Source organism: Dryobates pubescens, chromosome 3 (genome assembly GCF_014839835.1).
Source record: "Dryobates pubescens isolate bDryPub1 chromosome 3, bDryPub1.pri, whole genome shotgun sequence".
Lineage (NCBI taxonomy): Eukaryota > Metazoa > Chordata > Aves > Piciformes > Picidae > Dryobates > Dryobates pubescens.
This window is the reverse complement of record NC_071614.1, coordinates 38,042,137-38,066,848: the sequence shown is the minus strand read 5'-3', so window position 1 is coordinate 38,066,848 and position 24,712 is coordinate 38,042,137. Positions and strand designations below refer to the sequence as shown.

The following is a 24,712-nucleotide window of genomic DNA, read 5'->3' as shown; positions in this document are numbered from 1 at the left end:
GATGGAGTTTTATTTCCTTCATTTCTTTACCTGAATATTTTGCGGAGTCTAACTGCACATTTATATTGGCTGTTTGCCTTACTTCTCTTGCCTGGGAGAGAGTGCAAGTCTTTCATGAGAAAGAACTATAACAATTCTATTACTGTTCACTGCCTCTAATAATAAAATATGAACTTAAACTTTTTGTATGAGCGACTGTTGTCGCTGCAGCATTGTGCATCTGCAAAGAGTCCTGCTATGTGAATGCATTCAGCTGGAGCCCATGAAGGTGATAGTTAAATAAATGTAACTGGACATTTACATAGCTCTATTTTAAAAGTCTTCCTGCAAAACCTCTGGGGTTTTTTTAAAGTTATTTTGCAGCTGTTGAAAAATGGGTGCTGAAAATAGAATTGTATTTTTCATGCTAACTTTGACTTCTCAAAGTTTTGTTATATTTGGATGTAATTATGGACGATCATAAAATCAAGAAGTTATAATTGATCTCTTTTTCTTTGCAGAGTCACAGTGTACACTCTGTGGGGAGCCTGAAGGTGAGTGTGTTTTCCTTCTAATAGTTTTCAAAGCAGCTAAAATTGAACACTTGACTGAAATGATACCCATGTACAATAGATTGGAAATGGTATCCAAATGATGAGAACCACTGAAAGACGTTATTCCTGTTAGATAGCAAAAATGAATTGAATTAAGCTGAGTAAAGCACAGTACATGCTCCAGGCAGGAAATATCTTAAAGGACAAATATTCCATTAGAGCAAAAACTGAAATATTTGCTCCTTATTCTTTTGTGTGTTTCTCAAATTATTTTATGGTAAGATTGTGAAGAGACATTTAAGGACATCACTTTGAGGGTAGAAAACAATGAAATTGGACATAAAAAGGAAACGTGAATATGTTTTTATATTTGATATTACATTTGCAGAGAACTGTGAGAGGTGAAGTGAACAGATATTGCTTCTGAAATAAAGATAATTAAGCAATAACATTATGCAGTGCGAATACATGCCCATATGAAAGTGTTTGGTGGTTTGTTTTGTTTGGGTTTTTTCCAAGTGACTAATTAAATACCAAGGTGAGACCCACACTTTACATAAGTGAACACTGAAGCAATGAAATGATGTTTTTTAAAGTAGGCCATTGTTGAGGGAAGTCTCTCTAATTCTTTGTTTATTAACATTGGGGCTGTTATAAAGAAAATGTCAAAAAGTTGACCTTAGTTTTAAATCAGCCAACTGGAGTCTTTCTAAGAAACACAGTCTGAAATAGTAAATGTGAAAGCTGGAGGAAAGTATATTAAATAAGACCCAAAAGTATAGATTCTAGACTGTTCCCCAAAACGTTCAACTTGATATCTTGCACAGTTTCTGAAAAAAACAACCAAAACAATTTGTATTTCTAATGTTTTATAAATTTAGTAGGCATAAGTTATTAGGAGGTGAAGCCTGGAAGTGAAAGGCCTTGACATCCTACAAGTAATGAAGTAGCTCAGTAAATTAAGCATCAGTCGTCTGCTTCTCCGTTGTTATTTACTGGCAAATAATTGTTTTAGAGATTTGTTTAGGCTTTGCATTTCTGCAACAAACAGTCATTTCTTCATTTGCTTATTTCCTTCGTCCTTTACTTGATGAATTTATAATAACACAGATACACGTGAGAAAAGAAAAAATAGGATAGGTGTTTGCCTTTATTGAGATTCCTTTCATGATATGGCTCTCCAACTTTGAAGCTATGCATTAGATTAGTTCTGCCTTATTAGCTGCTACAGCTGCTTTTTTAACAATAGTTCTTTCTTTTCATTACTGATCTTTCATATCTGTTCAGTTTTGCAAATTTTAGTAAGTGTACATGGACTTTGTAAAAAAGGAATTAAAATTGGTAATAAAAATGTTTAACATTTATAGGATTAAAAACCCTCAATGAAAAGATAATTACTTGTGTTGCTGTTAGAACAGTCATCAAGAACATGATGATCAGTTTTTAGCTGAGTAGATATTAATTTCCCCAGTTAATGTCTCCTGGATCACCTACTCTTCCCTCAAACACAGTGTTACTGAACCACTAATTATTTTTTCTGTGCCTCAATTGAAAAAAATATTTACGTTAGTGTCAGTTTAGATTAGTGATGAGATTGAGAATTCTTTTTCCTTGCCAGATGAGCACAATTTCTGATCTTACACTAAAGATCCACAGAAGTTTTACATGTGATTTTGTAATTGCCAGTTGCTCAACAGATATAACTTTGGTTTTCGGAAGGTCATTCTAAAACAAATTGAACATATTTGTTGTGTAAACCAACCCCCAAAATTCAGTGATTCAAATCTCAAAACCCAGAATTCTGTAAACTGTACTATGGTTTCACAGTATATTTAAGAGCTACCAAAAAATATGAGCTTTTTGCAGTGTTTTATTTGGAATTCCTGACTCTCTCTCTGTAACTTCCTTCAGAAATTTGAGATACTCTGTCTTGTAGTGTTCACTTTTGATATGAGGGAAATTCAAAGAATATCAGTTAATGGTAGATGCAATTTGCATCCAGGTTCCTTTCTGCCTACTAATTTTCTGAAAAAAAAAATCTAAGTTCATTAAGTACACCTGTAAAATTGTAGGACAGATACACCATGGATAGGCCTCTGGGATCAAATTCCAAAGTAGTAAGCAGAGCTGTATTCATGGATAATGGATGTGGAGAAATCACCCTCAGCTGGGAGAGAGGAAGACAAGGAAGACAAGGCTTCATATCATAGCACTCCTGAGTGTCTCTGAAGCTGTTTATGCTATTTAGTGAAAAATGTGCAGGTAGCTAGTTGTGAGTTTCTGCCCATTTTCAAGTGGTGGCAGAATGGAGGTTTATCACAAGCCACAAATTCTGATTGTGAAATTGGTGAACTACAGGCCTAATTGTTCTTGTGATGGTTCATCCTTTCTCTAACCATCATTCTCCTTTCAAAACCAGTAGTTCAGTCCTAGTTTACCAGTATAACCAAGAGTAATAAAAATGCATGTGTAAAACGGAGCTCTTTGCTGAGGACACTTTGCAAAGTTTTAGCAATTAGTGCTACACTTGAGGGAGCAAGTGTATTTATCTCCATGTTCATTGTTGCATAGGTGAAAAGAAATGTGAGTGCATGTATTATTTAGTGAAAAAAATACCAGAGACATTGTGGAGTCTCCTTCTCTGGAGACTTTCAAAGCCCACCTGGATGCATTCCTGTGGCCTGCCCTAGGTGATCCTGCCTTGGCAGGAGGGTTGGACTCAATGATCTCTAGAGGTCACTTCCAACCCCTAACATTCTGTGATTGTAGAGGGAGATTTAAATTTTCAGAATACAGAGTTTCACCTTCATAATCCGTGGATCTAGAAATACCTGCGTGTATCCTCCTTTGCAGGCCATCTAAAGAGAATGAATTACACAACACTGAGCTTTGAGAATCCATCTTTTGTATGGGCTGCAAATGTTTGTGTTCTGTTTCAGAAATCACGGGTTTGTGCTGTGTTACTGACAAGCATGTCAGCTTTCATCCTGTCAGTATAGGATGTTTGAAAACAAGACAACCTGTTGTATACTATGAGGAAACTGAAGTTGCAGAGCCAGTTGTCTAATAAATCCTGTTCAGTGTAGCTACTTTGAGATGCTCCATCTCTGGAAATGCAAGAGCAACAATAACGTATTTTCAGATGATAACAGTTGCCTCTGAGGAAGCTGGCAGATGATGTTACCACGATAAAGTCTTGAGTTCTTTTGGACGTTGGTGGTGGTGGTGTGTTTGTGGTTTTCCCCGGTTCAGACTTTAAGTGAAGGTGGTATAAACACATGTCTAACTTAGTCTTTACAACTGCCAGCACACTCTGCTAGAAAAACTGCTGCAATCATCAGCAGTTTCAGTAACAGTTGTCCCCCATTAACCCTCAAGCTCATGTTTCAGTTCTTTCTAAATCCTGGTATTTATTCAGAAAACTTTGGGAAAGGACTACATGAAGAAATATTCTCTGTATTACCAAAGCAGCAAACAAGTTTAGACCACCCTGTCTTCTGAAAGGCTATGTAAATGGATGCTTTTCTTCCAGGCCTTTTTTTTTTTTTTTATCAGTAATGACTTTCTAACTCTATTCAAGCCTATTGCCTCTATTTTATGATTATTCTTTTTCTTTCCTTCTTAAAGATAAGTGGGCAGTCCTGTATAATACTAGCACTTTTCAACTTTTGTAGAAATCATAGGACCATAAAAAGCTTTGAGCTGGAAAGGACTTTTAAAGCTCTTTTAGTCCAACTCCCCTGCATTAAGCAGGGACATCTACATCAACTAAATCAGTAGCCCTGTCCAATCTGACCTTGAATGTTTCTAGGGGTGGGGTGTATACTACTTTTCTGGGCACTCTCTTCCAGTATTTCACCACCCTCATCATAACAATATTTCTTTCTTCTATCTAGTCTAAATCTACTGTTGTAGATCTGACCTCTCATAAGGTCATGGAATTCACTTATGCCATGGACTTTATCCTGTATGCAGGCGCTTCAAGAGTTTTACCTAACAATTTGAAACAGTTGATAGTTCAGAGAGCCAATGTACAGATACTGCATCACTCCAAGTGTCAGAAGATTGAGAAATTTCTGACAAATATGAATTATTTGCCAATAAACCCAAGCATCAGAAAATTAAGTCACTTTTTCACTGGTGATTTATATTTCCAAGCTGAAATGCCGACATAACTCTGTCTTTGAGAACAAATGAGTTTGAGAATGCTGGAGTATGTCACTCATTTACCCATACAGAAGCTTATGTCAATTAAAAATGAAATGGTTTTTAATATGATTAAAAGTTGAGGATAGATGTAATTTCTTCTTGGCTTTTTAACAAAAGAAGTTTTCAATGTTTTGAAATTTTAAAAAATGGTACTGTTGAATTGTTTGCATTGCTCACAAAATGCATAAAATATTCATTGGAATTTGGGATATAGAAGAAATTAAGTAAATAATCAATAGTAACAACAAAAAAACCTCTTACTTTTCTTCGGGGGGGGGGAAAATCTCTTTTTGAGATCCATATTAGACTGATGCATTTATTTCAGGTACTATCAGCTTTGGGGTTTTTTGTTGTTTTGGGTTCTCTGTTGTTGTTGGGGTGTTTGTTAAGGAATGCAGATAGTAGGTAGCTCAGAAAAATACCTTAAACTTGGAAATATGTCTTGATGATATTCCATCTCGGTAGCTCTGTCTCTGAACATAAACATTTCCCTTGGTATCTTGTGGTATACTATTACATGCGTATTAATAACTCCAGAGAATTTTGCTAATATTCATTTTGATAATCTAAACATTTAGTAACCCACAGCAAAAACTGGCAGTTTCGCCACTACTAGCATTGACTTTCAAGAGTCCTGTCGCCTTAACTTTTTTATTCTTATGCCATGTGTACTAGAGCAACATCAGTTCAGTAAGAAAAATTGTAGTTACTAAGGAAGAAATGTACGTTTCACAACACAGGATCCTGATGTTACAATACTCAATAAAATCTACTTAGCCTACTTTTAATATTGCTTCTTTTCCCCTGCTTTATAAACGTTTCATAGTTTATTCAAATTAGATTCTTGTTCAGTCTATGTACCACTGAAACGGTTAGATAGATTATTATTCTTGCTGTCAAACCAATGACAGTTGATCAGATGGTGTTGGATGATGGGTTGGACATGATGATCTTGAAGGTCTCTTCCAACCTGGTTTATTCTATTCTATTCTAAGAATTAGTACCTGCAATGATGGACATAATGCTGACTTTAGTCAGTTGGGTGTGAAAAAAATTATGTAAATAAATGTCTGTGATCTGTTTTTAGGAACAGTCACATTTGTGTGCCTGTGTAAACTTCCTTGCGAACACTTAAATAACAGATCCTGATAAGATCATCCATAGCATGAACCTTCCTTCTGATCAGAGTATTGCTAATACCTGCAGCTCTCCAAGTGAAGTCATTTGATTGCTCTTTTCCATTGAAACTTTTTCAAGTCACATAGAAATGTATTGCTTTCATTCTACTTTGTGTAGTCTGTACAATATTGAACTTTTTTTATTCTTAGAGCAACAGGAAAGTGGTTACAAGAAGTTAGTTACAATAGAAATGCAAATAAAAAACAAAACCTGCAAAATTAGATTGTACAAATTTAAACATTTTTAAATCTCTTTCTCTCTGGGCTAACACATCAGATTTTGCTCATTAATTTCTTTAGGATAGGAAGTGGTAGTGTATTCACAACATGTGTTATTATTAAACTGCTAAGGTTTATATAAAGTGCTGAAATGTGTCATGACTTCTAGCAAAGAGTTACAGTATGCTTTTATTCAAACACTACTGACCATGTTGCTGCTGTATTTTCATATTGCCTTCATTTGGACAGGCAGCAAAAGTTGTCTACAGTGAGCAAAAGTTGTCATCAGTATTTCTACTAAAGGTTTAGTTGCAAAGAAATATTTTGATGCCTAGGTACACTTGAAATATTTTAATATTTAATTTTTAATTCTAAATTCTAGTTTATATTTGTATAATTTGCAGTGTCATACAGTGCTCTAGTAAAAAGGGTGTATTTATCTAGAATGAGGAATAAAGTTGCATTGACATCAGGGATGGGTTATTTGAAGGACTCGAACCCACGTAAACTCACTGTAAGATATGGTGACCTCTATTTTGGTACATTTCTGTTACAAAGTGTTTTATAAAAAATAAATTCTCAGGTTTATTTTAACAAAATAAACTGTTTTCCAGGCCTTCCCTGTAGTTTATATTTGAGTAAATTAAATTCATGTTTAGCTGTTTCTATTTCTCATACATACAAAAAAACAGCTGTACTTCAAAACTGCATTGTCGTCCTTGTTTTTTTTCCATCTACTGATTCACTCTCTTGGGCTGTACAGACAACAACAGCAACAAAGCTGATTTAATTTGGACGAATAACATGTAATCCCAAATGCAGAAGGTATTATTTGTTCATTCATTTTACATTGTGATTAAAAAAAAAAACCACAAAACAAAACACACAAGAACCATCTCATCTTTCCTTCTCCAATACAAATGCATAAATGAAAACCTGATTTGATTTCTGGGGTTGAATGGTTGGCCTCAAATGTTTTATCAGTACATACTTAATGTTACATGCAGCACTAGTAATGTGAATATCTCTTCTGCTAAGGCTGCATGAGGTTACACATTATTTAGCCCTATTGAGGTCAGGACTTTGGTGTTTGCTGCAGCGGGGACCAATGTAGGTATGGTCAGTACAGCCTAGAGGACGGTGATATTTTAAATTAACCTTTAAATAGCAGTGTGTTGTGCATATATAATGTATATAAATATTTTCCTCCTCCATTTTTCTTACTCTGCTGACTGACACATTTTTTGTTACATGTAATGTCCTGGTTTAGGTAATCATTCATATTTCATGCTTGTTTGCTGCAGGTTAATTTCTGTGGTGGCATGTTTCTCTTATGGTGTTTTAGACATGTGTATCATAAATGAGAAAATTTCCTTTATAGTGTGAACTGTGTTTTCCCTTGCCTTTAATTATCATTCTAAGCAATGCTTAGGGTTTGTGTATTCATTCCACTGTAATACTCCTTTGTACATATACATAGCAGAGCTCTTAACCTGAGCATTAAAGTCTCCTCCAGCGTGTGGCTTATTTTAGATTTTAGAAAGATACTATTGTGTCTCTGTAGCATAAGAATCATGATGGATTTTAACCAAAATATAAAAGTTGGGTGTTGGTAGGGGTTTTTTTGTTTGGTTTCTTGTTTTGTTTTGTTTTTTGTTTTGTTTTGGTTTGGTTTGGTTTTTTTCAAAAAGGGGAAATATTTCAACAGTCTCCTTATTGAAGTTATTAAGGATTTGACTGGGTAAAGTCGAAGTGGAACATCCTATGGTCAGTTTTAGGTTCTGCAGAATATAGTTCAGGGTGGACAGTTTGCAAGCTTGATTTGCCTTTCACTATATCACTCCCTTGATGTATCCTTAGTCCCCAGCTCAGGGTGTGCTCAGATGGTCAGTGCAACTGATTTACAATGAAAATGAGGGTTGCCTCACCTTGCAGCTCAGAATCGAACAGGAGCCTTGTGCTACAGGGGAATTGTCAATATCTTTGCCACCTTCTAGGAAAAGCTGAAGCTAATTCTGGATGTAGAGTTGAACACCAACAGGATGCAAAATGCTGTATATCACAGGTTCTTTCATATGCAAGGTTAAGTTACTATTTATCAATCAGTGTTTAATTCTTCTGGGTAGGAGGTAAGTCTTTGCAAATAAATCAGTGGTCGTAAGATTTGAGAAGCACAGCTGTGACAATGCAAAGAAAAACTTCCTTTCCTGTCACCACGCAGGTGACCTTCAAGATCAAATACTTCTGATCTATCTTTTAAAACCCACTCACAAATAAATCATGTGATTGTTGTTGCACACATGTACACATTTCATTCTGACTGAGGAGATCATGAATTATTTTTACTTTGATTCTGGATCATCAGTCTGAAAAGAGAGTACTAGGAAAAGGAACCCTTTTCTGAAGCTAAAAACTCAATTAATTTAAAAGAGTTTTCCATGTAGAAGGAATGCTGATTTCTTGTAGAGAGTACATTTGCATAAATCTTAGATAAGTTCTGGGAACATTCTGAGCTCTTGCCTTGTAAAGAGCTACAATTGATATTAGTGGAAATATTATGTAGAAAAAGAGCAGAGGCTTTCACCGCAAAGAATTTCAAGCAGAGTGAATCAGACTTCTGTACCTGCTGATTACTTTCCATCTGCTTTCATCACAATTTGAGTCACTGGAATCATCACACACCTTATAAAACATTAAAGCCAACATATGTCTGTAATAATAAGTGACAAAGAAATAAAAAATAGTATTTCCAACTACATACTCAAAGCTATCTCCTGACTGTCCATGAAAATGAATAATATGATGGCAGCAACCACGTTAATAGCAATTAGCTTGCGCAGCTGAATATTAAGCAAGCTCTTCAGTGCTTCTCTGACAAATATTTCTGAAAAATCTTGATGTGGTACTGTTTCAGGCTGATTTCCAGGGGCGTCAAGAGGCAACATCTACTCCACAATGCAGTTGCTACCCCGGTGCTGGTTTTACAGATTTTAGCCCCATTAAAACCAAATAAACCAACAACAAACAGAAGACAAAAAAACCACCAAACCCACACCAAAAAAACACAATACCAAAACAAGAGAAAATCCCCAAACAAACAAAACCCACCAAAACACCCCCAAAAGCTGAAATCTGAGTCACTGGGTTCTTTCCCCACAGTTTATTTTTCTGTGTTGCAAATTGACTACCACGGTGTGCATTAGCACGCCTAGTAAAATGTTAATGCTGCACAAAGGTCATGGTTCAGTCTATTTCTTTTACTTAATGTAACCCTTGAAAAGGTAATGGGATGGATGACTTCTGTCAGAGTGCAGTGAGTTACCTGGAAGAAAAATAATTTTTTACACTTTTTACAGTGGACTTATTTTTAATTGGAAACTTCAGCTGTTGAACTCAGTTTCATTAATGTCCATTATCAGCCTTATTTATGTGGACTAATTATTAAACCATGGAAATAATTTCTCTTTCAGCATATGTGGCAGTAACCTCTTGGGGATTTTATTTTGTATTGAATTTTCATTATGCTATTACATTTTTTTTGTTAAGCACATCATGACAGTGTCCTTCTTTAAGAATTGAATGCTTGTGTCTGCCAGACTCCATTCTGACAAGAAACTTCTTAAAGAGCCTCTCAGCTAACATAAATTAGTTATAGTGTCAAGAGAATTCCATCTCAACACTCTTTGTGCTTTAACAAGAGAACCCCAAACTAGCATGGAACCACATTCCTGATGTAGATTATTGTAAGTTATGGATTTCATGAACTGTAATAAGGCTCTGGGTGCTATGAATGGCACCATGGAGATTTTATTTTTGCCTTTTCCACAGTAATCTTCATTTCATGATATTGATATAGAAGAAAATGAATTCCCTTACTGATGAAGAACATGTGGGTGTTTTCTTTAATATTTGCTCTGTATAAATTACTGTAAAAATAATTTTCTGCTATAAATAGTGACTTTCACTTTTCTGGCAACAGTGAAGCATTTCATTAAGTGATCTTTTAACCACTTCATCATTTCACCTTGTACCACAGACACAGCAGAGGAACTAAAAGATATTCCTGAAGCTAAGCCAAAATATTCTTGAAGTCTGCTTGTTAACAGAAGCTCTTTGCTTGTAGAAGTTTGGTCTGAATGCACTCTATCTTGTTCATAATCTGTTTTACTACCAGATGTCTTCATACTGATCTAAAACCTAAAAAAGGTAACAGAAGAAATTATTGCTTTTAACACAAGACTAACACTGAAGGGCTGCTAAACTTCAACACCATAGTCTTAATTGTAGCACCTACAGACCAAGAGATATTGCCAAGGGGAAACTCAGCTTTGAAGTCTGAATTCCAAGTGTTTGGTAAATGAGCCACAGATTCACTGACTGATGGGGGACTTCAGGTAGCAAAGGGATCCAATTCCATCTAACAAAGGAGAAGCCAGAATTGTGGAACAGGAGTGATGTTTTAGATGGTGAGCCTTGCACAAGAGCAGAATTATGAAAACAAAGATCTTTTAAACTACTGTCAAAGGATAGTGAAGAGCTTCAAGGAATGAAAGAAGGGAGATGTCTGTGTTTTGTTTTTATGGCAGTGTGACCTGTTTTTCTTTTTACAGATCATGACTTCAGTCACAATAAGACAAATGTGCTTTATATGCTAAATCTCTATAAACCTGATCTATTAACGTTCAATGGCTTTAACTTTGGAAAGGTGAACTCAGATTACCCATAACCTACGGAGAGAGAAACACATTTGTGATCAACTGAAACAACTTTGCTGAACTTCAAGTTCTTATTCTGTGACGTGATAGTAGAGACACCAACAAAAGAGATGAAAAACATCCATTTCCATTACTGGGGAAACCAAATACTGCAGCAGTATTTAGCAAAAAATGTCACCTGTGTATGTGACAGAAAAAGTAACAGAAGGTGGACCAAGCCAAACTTCATTGGAATTCTTGCTCTATTCCATTGATCCCATTTTTTCCAAGCTCATAGCCACCATAATTACTTCACAGTGGCAAATACAGGATCTGATGTGTCTGACTGACTAGGCATCCCAAACTGAAATGATTGATTTGGTTGAAATTAGAAGGTTAAGGAAATGTTGCAATAAGTTTCTTCTGCAAAGCAGGTGAGGTTGAAAACTTCGTGCCTGCCTCTCTGCTCTACCCGTACCATTATCTTTTAGCAAGATCAGCCTCTGAATATGAAGACATAAAGTCTTGTGCAAGATCTTGCTTACGCTATAAGTTTTAACAAGACATTGACAAATCGATCATTCCAACTCACAGGGAAAGGAATAGGCAATTTGTTACTGTCATCAAGAATGATGGAGATAACAGAAGAGTTGGAGGAGGATTCAATGAAACACTGACAGAAGCAGAAACAAAACACAGCATTGGCTGACTGATCTCAAGATCTTTGCATTCAAAGTGCACTTTCTGCTTGGGTCTAAATAATTAGCATGCTGTAGCATGTTACCCTCACAACTACAAATGAGACTACTCATTAAGAGCTGAATCTTCAGAAACAACAATTGAATTGTTCCTCAAATTAGTGACTTAAATTCAATACTTATAATTAAAAAGAAATAGTAATGTTCCATATTGTAATTTGGGACACTGCTGCAGATCCACTATTGGATAATGTATTATATTAGATAATATGCTATTGAAACTAATGGGAAAAAAAAAATACAGTCACTGTATATTGCTTTTAGTTTGTGTGTGTGTATATATACATATATTTTTAGGATATTTTCTCCAGAAAAACTTTCTGCTAGAGAGTTAAGTGGTTCCAACTAAGAATTAAAAAACCTTAATGAATCAAAATAAGAACATTTTTTTAAGGTTTAAAAGCTGTGGTAGTAACCAGTGCCATTAAACACAGCAATTTATTTCTGAGAGATGTGTAGGAATCCCAAATAAGGACGTTACTGTGGCTTCTTTCAGATTTTTTTGAAGAGTTCAGTGTCACATTTTAAGCTATTGTATGAACTTGGCTCCTGCCACACAGTTCTGTGTCATTCAGTATACAGCAATGCGGCCACAGCAATAAAAGGCTCAGAGGCAGAACGTAGCACGTACAGGTAGTTAATACATATCTAGTACCTATACTGTGGTCAGGATGTTTATGCTGCTTTCTTAGTGATTGGTTGGTTGCTAAATTCTAAATTTTCAAATAGCATCTAGCTTTATTTGGTTGAGCTAAGAGAGACCTGCTTAATAAGCTTGTATGTTCAAAAAAACACATCAAAAGTACGGTGCAGCCAAAATAAATTTATTAAGTAAAAATAACATTACTTAGCAGAAGCTGTACTTCAATATGATTTTAAAAAATTATGCTAACTGTTTTCACACTAAAATGTAGGAACGTAGCAGGCCAATTCCAAGAATTGCCAGGATCTTCCTCTTACTGGCTTAGAAAGACATAAACACATTGTAAATATTCACAGCTTTGATATTCTCTTCAACTCTCCAAATCCTTGTAGAACATTTTTCACTCTGTGCTAAACATCTCTCCTGTCTCACCCAGAATTTAGAGCCCTACGTTCCCATATAATTCTTCCTGTTTCCTTGCAGCATAGCATATAATTATCTACTGTTAATATATGCACAGTGGAGGATTTTGTTTCTTGTTTGAACAGGTAATACATTGATTAATAAGTGTTGCATAATTTATTGAAGAAGTAATTGCTTATACACTGATAAGTTCAGTACTGCTGGGAAGCTTTACTTTTGGCACACTTCTTTCTGGCCATAATTTTTCATGGAATAATGTTGATACAGCATCTCTTCTCAGAAGCGACTCTAATTAATACTAATTTTGAAGAGGTGATCTGAAATTTTATTTTGAGGTTTCTTCTGTAAAGAAAAGATCAGACTTGTTGAAAACTTGTCATAGAAAAGTAGGGAGTCAGATGGCAATGTACTTGCAAATATTTTGTAAAATAAATATAGTCCCTGGCTGACTGACAAGCTTGCCTTCAGAAGATGTGAGTCCCTTCAGTCCTTACTCCACTTAGTGCAGAACAGGGACCCTGAAGCTGAGAGTTCATTTTCCTGGTGAATATCCTGGTCTGAATTATAGGCTAATGTAGAACAGATCTCCAGTGTCCTGTGTAATTCTTTCTTTAAGATAGCAGGTGGTTGTTTATCTGTAATGGTCCAAGAGAAACAGATAAACATTTGGAAGCAAAAATGGAAGCAAAATTCAGTTGCCTCTTATGGTTCCTTTTCTAAGGAATAAAAATGAAACAAAGGAAATGCATGGAGACAAGAATTCTGTTCAATGAATTTTTCTATCTTCATAGTTTCAGGGTTTTCATTTTCTATTAATTACATTTTTCCAGTTTGAGAAATGTTCATGTGGATAATCACATGTAAAGTCTCTTGGTATGTATCCCATGTTTAAGAGACATATGGAGAAACATTACATTTTGGGGTATCCTACCTTAATCAACTTCCAAGGTTAAATTTGAACCAAGTCTAAAACAAGTGGCTTCCTATAATGACTGACTAATCCAAATTTGGCCGCTTAATGTGTGATTTTTGTGTTTTCAGAGTATATGAGAAACAAAACCCAAAATAATAGTCTGTTCTTCAACATGTCTTTTTTCTACTCTCATATCACTTTGTGTCTCTTGCCAGTTTACTTTATTGAGAAGTGAAACAGCCTTGATCCTAAAAATGCATCTGGATGTTTACATCAAGTAACAAAGGCGAGCTCAAGGGCTGCTGTCTGAGTGCAGATCAAAGCTTCACTGAGTGGGTTGTTTTTTCAGTTTTGTTCTTTTTTTCTTTTTTTGTTTTATGAAGGGAAAAAAAGTGCTAATGACATCAAATTTGTAATTAAGCATATAGAAGGAATTAAGCACAATTCTGAAAAAAAGGGGTCCATATCCATCCTTTGTCTTTTCTGACACTGCTGTGTGAGAGAAGGATGATTAATCAAACTATTTCCCTCTCTTCCCTTGTGCTTCTGTGTTTGTCTTTTTGTAAAAGTCTGAATCAAGTAATTGAGTGTCCTCACTTTATGGTGGTTTTGCTTATTAATTTTTTTTCTAGAGCTGTATACTTAAGGGATAAGATAGCTGGCTGAATGAACATGGGAAATTTGAACAGTAATAATAAAGACCAATATATAGTTCACAAAAGTATTAAATATTTTGAGAAGTCCTTCAAATCATTCTCTGCTTCCACTGCTGCTTATCCCTAACTGTCTATGAACAGCACATGATTGTAACAGCACAAGTGTAATATGCAGTAAGTACGATGCTTGACAGCATTGCCCTAGAGGTTCAATTACTTGGGTGTATGATGATGAATGAAAACTGCTGCAGCTCTCAAAAGATCTACAACAGACTGGCAATTATTTGATCAACTGTGGCATCCCAATTAAAGCTCTGGTGAGACTGGAGCCTTTTGGTTGTTACAGAATATGCCTATATATGTCAGAGCCTTGGCTTTTCCCAATGCTCAGCAATGCTGTGAAGATTTAAAAAAACGCAAAAAAAAAAGCTCACTTGCAGAATTGTAGTTGCTGTGCTCTGCCTGGAATGCATATAACCCAAAAATAAATGTTTCAGTAGCTAAGCATGAGCAAAGTATCTATCGACACCTTTACTCGAAGAAGGTGAAATAATCCATACTTGGAGAAAATCCAGAACTCTAGAGGTTGTTAAAAAAAAACGACAACCAACAAACCAAACAAAACAGGATAGAGAAAGGAAGAGCTGTGGAAGCAGCGAAAGTATTGCTGACACAGGATTACATAAAAGCTATCTTTGTGAGTTAGTCGAAGGATTATTGTCACAAGAGGTGTGTGTTCTACTGTTAACCTTCTGGGCCAGGAGATCAGTGACTGCAATCCTCGAGAAACATTCTGAAGTACCTGGTTGTCAGGCCTTGGATCAAAACCAGCATGTGCTACTTTACGTGTAAGATTCAACTCGAAATTGTTACTTAGTGTCAACCAGCAGCCTAAGTACAGTTAATACATTATTCCTTTAGGTGTCTGCTCAGCTGGACAATTAAGCGCATGCTTTGCCTTAGGTGTTCAAGTTGAAATATTTCATTATATTTCAGTAGTAATCATCTTAAGCCAATGCTGAGAATTTTGTTGAATGAGGTATATTTGGCAGCTGTGGCAAAAGAAAGCTTGTTTGTGCACATGACTCATAGGATTGCCTCTGCTACTATTTAAGTCCAGTTGCAAAGTAAGTATTGGCTAGGCTCTTGACTGTCAAGTCAGGTTTAATTGTCAAGAAGGTTAATCAGACTGGTAAAGTGAAGTGAAAAGGGATGGGAAAAGCAAGCATTCAGGGCTATATATTGGAAATTTCAAAAGTGTATGTCTGCATCTCTGTTGTGCTATATTTGCATAATGAAGTTATCAAAAATATAGAGTTAAGATAAAGAATTATTTAAATTTGTAAAAGCCCAGGATGATATCTTAAATGGGACCTGCTTATGAAATACCTTCTATATGCAAACTCATTTTAAAAAGCTACTTACCATGAGAACATTACTGCTGTTATTAAGTGACAATCGGGATGCTTGCATCTGCGTTATCGGACTACTGCATTTTCTATATACAGGTATCCCATGATACTTCCAGCATTTAACTCATCCACTGTAAACACAGAGAATGAAGTTTAATTTGCTGTTTAGCAAAGTCTCCTTCAGGTGTCTTTGCTGTTACAAAAGTAGCCCAAGCCTGTTTTGCTTGCAAGAGGCATTCAGACTAAAGCATATATAATATTTGTCATCTATGTATTCAAAATGAGCACTACTGTCATTGTAATAAAATTTGAGCTTAATGTGTTAAATGTTATTTATTTACTATTTAATATAAAACTTTTTTGGTGAGAAGTGTGAATTGTTAATGACCTGCAAAATTCTGCTGTGTAACAGTAAATTCTAAAAGCATTTTACAATTAATTGAAAACATTATGTCTTTGAAACCTGGCAGTCTGGGCAGGTTCTAGCCACTGATAAGTCTGCTTTCCGTACATCAAATTGTATTGTATTTCTAAGTGGTCATAAGAGAAATGATCTTAGATTTAATAGTATGAAAACCTATTGTCTCAGCTGTAACTATCTCATCACTTGAATACTTGAGCTATATTCATATTTACTTTTCCCTGTAAAATGATAATGAAATATCTGGGGGGAAATACTTCGACTGTTTAACCTACCACTTGCTCATGAGTGCTGTTTGTCATTATCTTAGATTTTAGCAAGTGTTTTATTTATTTTTTGGTCAATCCAAAGAAAACATCAGAGGAAAATTTGTGCATTGCAAGGGGAATGGCTCAGCATGATGTTACTAGTGGATGAAGACAGGCTACTCAGGGAAGTGATGAAGTAAGCGTCCGTGGAGGTACTTAAAAGAAATGTAGATGCTGATGCTGAGGGACATAGTTTAGTGATGACCTAGCAGCTGAACTAGATGATCTTCCACCCAAAACAATTCTGTGATTCTACTTTTTAAATTTATTTTTTTCTCGTTTTGCCTATATTTTGTACACCCATTCATGGTGTTGCCCTCCTTGTCCCTTTAGTCACATAAAGCAGCTCCTAAAGAATGCGCTGCCTCTCATGTAAGAGGTAAATGCTCTTTTTTCCCTAAGTCCCAACCTGTTTAATCCCTGATGAGCAAGCTTGAGGAACTTTTTTGTATTAATCCACATAGATATTCATAATATTGATCCTATTTTTTTTTCCCAAAAATGAATACTTGATTATTCAGCTGCTGCACAATTGACCAGTGGCAGAATTAGGAAATGGACCAACTTGCTTTAAAATGTAAAATATGGTCAGTGACCTATAAATGAACCTTAGGAATATGATCCAAAAGGGTGTTTTGTTCTGAATGTCTGGGGTGAAGATAAGGACCGAGAAAACATGTAAACAGTGAACCCCATTCCTAATAAGTCCTGGGTAGGTTGTGTATCTTAGCTGCCTACTGACAAGTAACACCATCTCTTCTCCAGCCTGTACACCCTTCATCTGTCATGGATCTAGGCTATTCATCACTTCACAGATACAGTTACTCTCCTTGTCCCGCAAGTGTATTTCCCAGCTCATCTCTCTTTGTTGTTGTCTTTTCTTATTCCTCAGCAACTTCGAAATTCCTTAGACTCACCTTCAAACCTTGTATGTGAAGCCTGTCTACAGCTTGGCTCACACTTGGCCCTGCTGTGACTTGTTTACTTTGATTTAATTAAAATGCACCCATCCAGAACTGGAGGCACATTACTGACTGCCCGCCTTGCAGAACCTTTAATTTCTGCAGTATTTTTACATTGCTTTCTCTCTGCCTGGAACAACCTCCTTCTTCAATTACAGGCAACCTAAAATTTCTCCTTCAAAACTACCTTTTGAATCCTTGTGAGGGCTTAACTACCAAACCCCTATTTTTGTCTTCTTTAGCCAGTCAGGAATTTAATGTATTTCAATCACTAAAGTAATAAACCACTGCAGTGAGGAAGGTTTATGCCCAGCTTAATCTTTAAGTCATCGTTTATCTGTGGATTCTATTTTTGCTGGTGGTGTTGAGATTTTTATATTAGTGTCAGGAGAGTAGCTTCAATATATGAACGTTAATTCCTGTGCCATGGCTCAGAGTATTGTCCTCTGTTATGTAGATACCTTTCTAATGGGAAGATTTACCAGACAGAAAAGTCTTCCAAAGTCTTCCTAAGTGAGGCAGTGTTTAAGAGTGCTCACCACTTCAAAAAACAAACAAAGAAACCAGTAAAGGAAGATTTAAAAAAAAAAAAAAAAAAAAAAGGAAAGAAAAAAACAAATTGTGACTTACATCCAGAGCTTCAGCTGTATTCTTAAGTGGCAAGTGAACCTGAAAAAATAGCATTTATTAATCTTTCAGATGGTTTGTTTTCCAAGCAAGGGAGCTTTTTTTTTTATCCTTCTTTATTTCTTTCCTTACTTTTCTCTCCATTTCTGGCTTTGTCCCTCAAAGCCGTTTCTCATCCTTTCTTCTTGCTCTGTCCTGGTGTACTGCTCTTTTTCTCTGCATGTTGCTCATGTATTCTGTTTTTCATTCAGTGTTCTGCTTTTTTTGGACACTTTAGTCATAATCTAATATCCTACACCTTATCCCCCTCTACAAGCAACAAAGAGAAATAATCATGCTTCAAGTCTGCTCATCTGACTGGATTTTTAAAGACCTTCATAAGGTGAGGTGAATCTTCACTAACTGTAAGGCAATAACAGATACAGGCATCACAGAAAACTGCAGATACCTACTCTTGGTCAGATGAATCCCACCCTAAGTAACTGCTCCAGTTTTCTTTGAAATATTCTTGGAAGTCTCGGATCATTGAGGTGGTGTAGTCACCATTCCTAGAGGCGTTCAAGAGATGTGTGGACATGGCACATGGGATATGGCTTAATGGCCATGGTGATCTTAGGTTGACAGTTGAATTTGATGATTTTGGAGGTCTTTTCCAACTGAAACAGTTCTATGATTTGATCCAGCAGTCAGTTAGGACTGATACTGTCTGGATGTCTTGGTTCTGTCTGTGCAGTCTCCACAGAGACTTCTACTAGTCTCATTTTTGTGCATAGAGAAAATGAAGTATTTATTGCTTATACATTGCTGGGTGAAGAGTCATCACTTACTGGAAGCAGAAGTAGGTGGGTGACTGCTTACAGGCATACTAGAAACTCAATGTGGCACTTTTGATATGGTAAGTAAGATAACGAGTCTTCGAGTCCTTCAAGTTTAGGTGCAGTTGCTTGGAAAAGACTTGAAGAGGAAAGGGAGGGCTCAAGCCAGCACAATACTCAAAGATTGTAGTGACTGTTGGAAGATTCCCAGTTACACAGCTGTTCTATAAAATGCACCTTTAAAAAGGTTTGGGGTTTCCTTGAGTAAGACTATATAGAGATTTTTAAAGCTCTTATGTTGCTGTAGAACTTTTTTGAGAAATACCTTTTTTGCTTTGCCATTGGGCTGTAAGAACATAGATGTTCTGGTCTCCACAAGAAGGTATTTATCAGACAGCATTATGCAGGTGAAAAAGATCCTGAAAGGTCTGAAGTCCGTATCTGCAGTTTCAAATCAAAAGGGTATTTTTGCTAAATATCTTATTTTCTTTCAATAATCTAATTTTGGTTTAGGTTTCTTCTTTTGCTTGTTTTCTTGTTCCCAATGGTGGTTACAAAAGACAAGTCAATAAACCAGCTCAGCTGTAAAATACTATTTTCATTTTTTTTCTGCAATCAAGTTTACGTCTTAATGTTTTATTGGTTGTTACTGTGTAAGGTATCGTTCTGTCAGCTTCCGTTTATGATTCTGTGGTTTCTCTCTCTGTTTTCACGGTAATTTCAGGCCCAGAAAATCAAGTATTGCTAAACTTGATGCTGACTCTAAAGGGGGTTAAATCTGATATAATACTCTATTGAGAAGAGAAAGATGATGCTACACAAATACACATTTTATTAAGGTTTCTTTTGTGATGAAAGTCTTTGCAGTATGCTTCTAGGCTTGCTAATCTGAAGTGCTAAAAATATTTAACATTAGGAGGACTTTAATTGATCATTGAGTTATTTGGTTATCCTTGATATGCTTGGTTTTTTGTTGTTGGTTTTTTTTAATGGGTGACACATTTCTTCCATTTTTTCAGCTCCGATATTTTGTATGGTTTTGGAATTTTGGTGTTTGGTGTTTTGATTGGTTGGGGGGGTTGTTGATTTTCTTTGTGTATGTGTGTTTTGTTGTTTGGGGGGGGTTGATTTTTGTTGTTATTGGGTTTTGTTTCAGTATGGTATTTTTAAAATCTGTGTGACTGAAGAAGAAATTTTACTTTCCTGTAGGTTAGAAAATATCCTCCAAAGAAAACCAGCTTTGTTAAATATGTAGATCATTATAATATGTCAAGCTACTGTTTTCAGCAGTAGAGGGTTCTGCTCTCACGGAAGCTCACATCCCTAGAGGTGTTTAAAGACATCTGGATGAGGTGCTTAGGGATATGATCTAACAGTTGTGTACAGGGAGATGTTAGACTATGCTTAGACTTGATGATCATAAGATCTTTTCCAACCAGGTGATTCTATGATGTCATGATTTTCATCAGTTCTACCCTATTTGCATTGTATTTTCCTTGTGTTGCAGAATTTTGTTGAAAATATGTTTGTTGGTTTTAGTCTGCATGCTTTCATTTCGAGATTTTAAAACTTTGATTTGTTGTTGATCTACAAGAAAACAAATTTTTTTCCCTAAATGTTTTTCAGTCACTTTGGTGTTTGTGTACAAGGGCTTATTAAAGCAGTTCTGAGTAAGGTGAAAGAATTTGTTTCAGAAACAAGGTATTCTTGTTGCTAAGAAGCACTGTCCATCTCAGTTTTTGACTTGAGCAGTCTGTTTCTCAATATGCATCTCTAGCTGCTTCCTACTCCACTACAGCAGTAGAGTCTGACGTTTGAAAACAGCAAATTCAGAGAACAAAAGAAGTTTGAATTACTGAAATTACACAGTATTTCTTATATTTCTATATTCTTTGTCAGCTTCACAAGGACCTTATTGCATGTATGCAGTATTTCATTGCATTAGCTTGTTCATGTCCATTACCTTTTCACCAGCAAATTCAGTTGAAAGTTTGACCAAAGTTGCAAAACAAAAACTTCTTTTAGCTTTATAAGAATATAAGTGTCTGCCATTTAACTCTCAAGATCTTAAAAAAGTGGATTGGACTAAGTAAACAGAATGTATTCTGAAGTTCTTTCTTTGTATGCAATTTAGAGTTAACTCTTTTTTGATGGAATATATTAATGTAGTTTCTGGCTCTGTGAGATCAGTCACCTCTATTTTCATTTTCCTGTCTTCATGCTGGATAAAGCTGAGTGCCAGAGAGCAAAGGCGCTGATGTGTCTTTGAGCATGTGTAAGTCTCAAAATATACTACACAGGATCTGAAGTGTGGCTTGGGTTAATTGTCTGTCTACATGAGTTTTTCAGTTAAATAAAAACCATTATTGCACTAGCAGTACTAGTGAAAGTGACAGCCCTCTGACACTACAACCTGAACATGATTGAACTGCTTCACTGCATACCATCATGAAGACATTTTTCTGGTTTTTCAGCCTACCTAAATAGTCTACAAAACATATTTGTCCCAAAAGTACGTTAAGGATCATAATCCTTTTTTTTTTTTTTTCTCATAAATCCCAATGTAATATCCAGCCTAGTGTGAGACTGTGGCAATTATACTCTATACTGAAAGCTATGTGCTTCATGGATCGTTGGCTATGCTAATTACCTTTCAGTAGGACTGTCACCTGTATTTATGTTGTTGTATGCAATAGAATAATTTAATATTCTAGGCAAAATCAGTTATGAAGGTATTTTAATTGACCTTTTCCCTTTTTTTTTTTTGTAAATAGAACATAAAAATAGGATATTTTTTTCCCTTTGTACTCCACCTAATGAAACCAAACATCTTAATCTAAGTAGGTCTGTTGAGTCTTTGGTTCACTTGATAAACCGTATTTGCAAGGTATGATGTGTTTTTTGGGGCAGTTGATTTTACATGTCCTTTTACCTTTCTCTAAACTGGAACAAACTGTTCAAAGCTTGAACTGGATAAACAGATCTGTTTTGTGTAATTCAATAACTGCTGATAGATGGTTTATATTGCACAAGCTGGGATGTTACCAATAAATTGTCTTCTCTCTACCATGGTGCCATGGAAAAAATAGAATATGAATTTGATTTTAATAGTTTTCTCACTTACCACTGTGGGTTTCAGGATCTTGTTTAATTTTATATTAAATTTTATTTTAAAGCATGCAATGGAGTACATATGTATCAACATCCACTTCAGATTTATTCAAATTCTTTATTTTTATTCATCTGATAATGGCATAATGTCAAATGTGACTTCTTTGTCTTAGTTTATTTAAAAACTTGAGATAGAGGTAGGCTTTTTGCAGCATTAACAGAAGAAAAACACAGGGAGATACAGAATGTATCTTGTAAAGCAAGAGGCTACATCTGTCTGATGTCTTTGTGGAAATAAGCCAACATTTTATAAACAATAAAAATGTTAGTCATAGAGTCATTTCAGCTGGAAATTCCCTGTAAGGTTATTGAGTCCAACCATTACCAAACCTACCAACTCTGATGCTAAACCGTGTCTCTCAGCACCACATCTCTGTGTCTTTGAAACATCTGCAGGGATGGGGATTCAACCACTTTCCTGCGCAGCCTGTTCATGTCTTTGAGAACCCTTTTAGGGAAGAAGTTTCTTCTCGCATCCAATCCAAACCTCCCATGCTACAACTTGAGGCCATTTCCTCTCACCCTGTCACTTGTTCCTGTCTCCTTTCAGGTAGTTGTAGAGAACAAGACCTCCCTTCAGCCTCTTTTCCTCTAAACTAAACAATCCCAATTTCCTCAGCCACTACTCATGAGACATTTTCTCCAGACCCTCCACAGCTTTATTGCCCATCTCTGGATGCACTCCAGTATCTGTGTCGTACGTCAAACAGAAAGTTACACTGTTGTATTTTTTCCCCCCAAAAAAGCCATTGCCATTTCAAGATAAAGAATCACATTTCCAAGTAAAAAAAATGTAGGTGATATTTTATCACACATTCATCTGAGAATTATTGTTCCTGTAGAAGTTCTAATGATGTCCAAGCTATACCCAGATGGATGAGTTGTTTGGTTCTCTGTTAGGTTGCCAATGAGTCAAGTCCCAAAAATTGCCTAACAAAATGTTCTCCAAAATTCTGAGTGTGCTCACTGAAGATGTGGATAACAGAAACCAGCAAAGAGAAATTTTGCCTTGTGAAAACTGATGCTGCTTAGGAGAAATCATTAAAAAGACAATAAAGTATATGTGATGATATTTTGAGTCCTTGTTTGTCTGCCTCAGAATACCATCTTAGAAATCACAAAGCTTTTCTGGTTGGTTGTTTGTTTTTTTTTTCCACTCCAGCACAACAACAGCTCGACTCCTCTGAAAACTATAGGTGTTCTTCAGCACTTAGAGGTGTGTGGATTGTTGATCTCTTCAAATGCAGTGCTGTGATTGCAGTAATAATGCAACTCTTGAACCGGGGTAAAACTTCTTATCTATGCACTCCCCTAAGAGTAGCTCTATGCCTTCAGAACGATATAATTTAAAAATTAAATTCATTGTATAAAAAGAAAGGTCTCTGGTGATTTCCCTAGGAGTAATGATGATCTTTTAGTTATAGCTGCACTAAGTACACTTCTACATAAATGTGAGTACTTTGAGTAGGTTACAGATTTTTTGTCTTTTGATGATTCTTAAGTGTTTATTTCTTTCAGTTTTATGTTGTGTCATGTATTTACCAGTCTGCCCTCTTTTGTTTATGCTAACTTTAAAGCCATCTTGGGCTGGATGTCCATGTAATAGTTAAGTGATCAGTGTCATACTGATGGTCTTTACTTGACCAGACTGTGTGGACATCAAAGCAAACCTCTTATGCTTCCACACCACCTCTGAATAATATGAAGTGAGTTGATTCAACTTTGTAACATAGCTTCTTGTCCCAATTATCTCATGAACTTAGATTATGTCGAAGATGCAATCTGTCACTTCTTCATAATTTAATGTGATGAGTTTCACTCTCCATTCAATATTGCAATGATTCTTCCAATATCAGTCTTAGCAGATGTTTTCAAAGATAAAGATGCCATCATACTCTTTCCAGTAAGTAATCACCCAATTGTTTAAAAATATATTATGACTTAAACATTTGAAAATCTGCAGCTACTATGTTGGTATCCAGCATCAGTGGATAAGGGAAGAGAAACTGATGTCATCTGCCTGGACTTGTGTAAAGCATTTGAGGCTGTCCTGCATGACATCCTGATCACCAAACTGGGAAAGTATGGACTTGAGGGGTGGGCCACTGGATTCATGGCTGCACTCAGGGATTTTTGTTCAGCAGCCCAATGTCCAAATAGAGACCAGTGACAAGTGGTGTCCGTCAGGGGTTGGTACTGTAACCAGTGCTGTTTAGTGCCTTTGTCAGCAATATGGACAGTCTGCAGATCACACCAAGCTGTGTGGTCTAGTCAGTACTCTGGAGGGAAGGGATGCCATCCAGAGGCACTTGGTCAAGCTTGAGAGGTGTGCCCAAATCAAACTCATGAAATTCTACAAGGCCAAGTGCAAGGTACTACACCTGGGTTGGGGCAATCCCAAGCTCCTGGGTGAGGAGTAATTTGAGAGCAGTCTTGAGAAGGACTTGGAGGTTTCAGCTTATGGAAAAACTCAACATGAGCCAACAATGTGTGCTTGCAGCTTAGAAGGCTATCTCTTGGGCTATATCAAAAGTATGACCAGCAGGACAGGGCAAGAGATTCTTCCACTCTATGATTCTCTGCTCTTGTGAAACCCTGCCTGGAGTACAGTACCCAGTTCTGGTGCCACCAGCATAGGAGGGATGTAGAGCTGTTGGAGCAGGTCCAGAGAAGGGCCATGACAGTGATCAGAGGGCTGGAGAATGCCCCCTATGGGGACAGTCTGTGAGAATCGGGGCTGTTCAGTCTGGAGAAAAGAAGGCTGCTGGGG

The 24,712-nt window shown here is 36.3% G+C and overlaps 1 protein-coding gene across 9 annotated transcripts in view; it reads left to right on the top strand.

Moving 5' to 3' along the window:
• Window positions 1-24,712, top strand: part of DLGAP2 (DLG associated protein 2) — a 463,517-nt gene that overhangs the window by 223,260 nt on the left and 215,545 nt on the right. For all 9 annotated transcript variants that reach the window (XM_054179979.1, XM_054179984.1, XM_054179977.1 and 6 more), the window contains one exon: window positions 501-533. In XM_054179979.1, coding sequence (XP_054035954.1) covers window positions 501-533 — 33 coding nt within the window. The remainder of the gene's footprint in view (window positions 1-500; window positions 534-24,712) is intronic.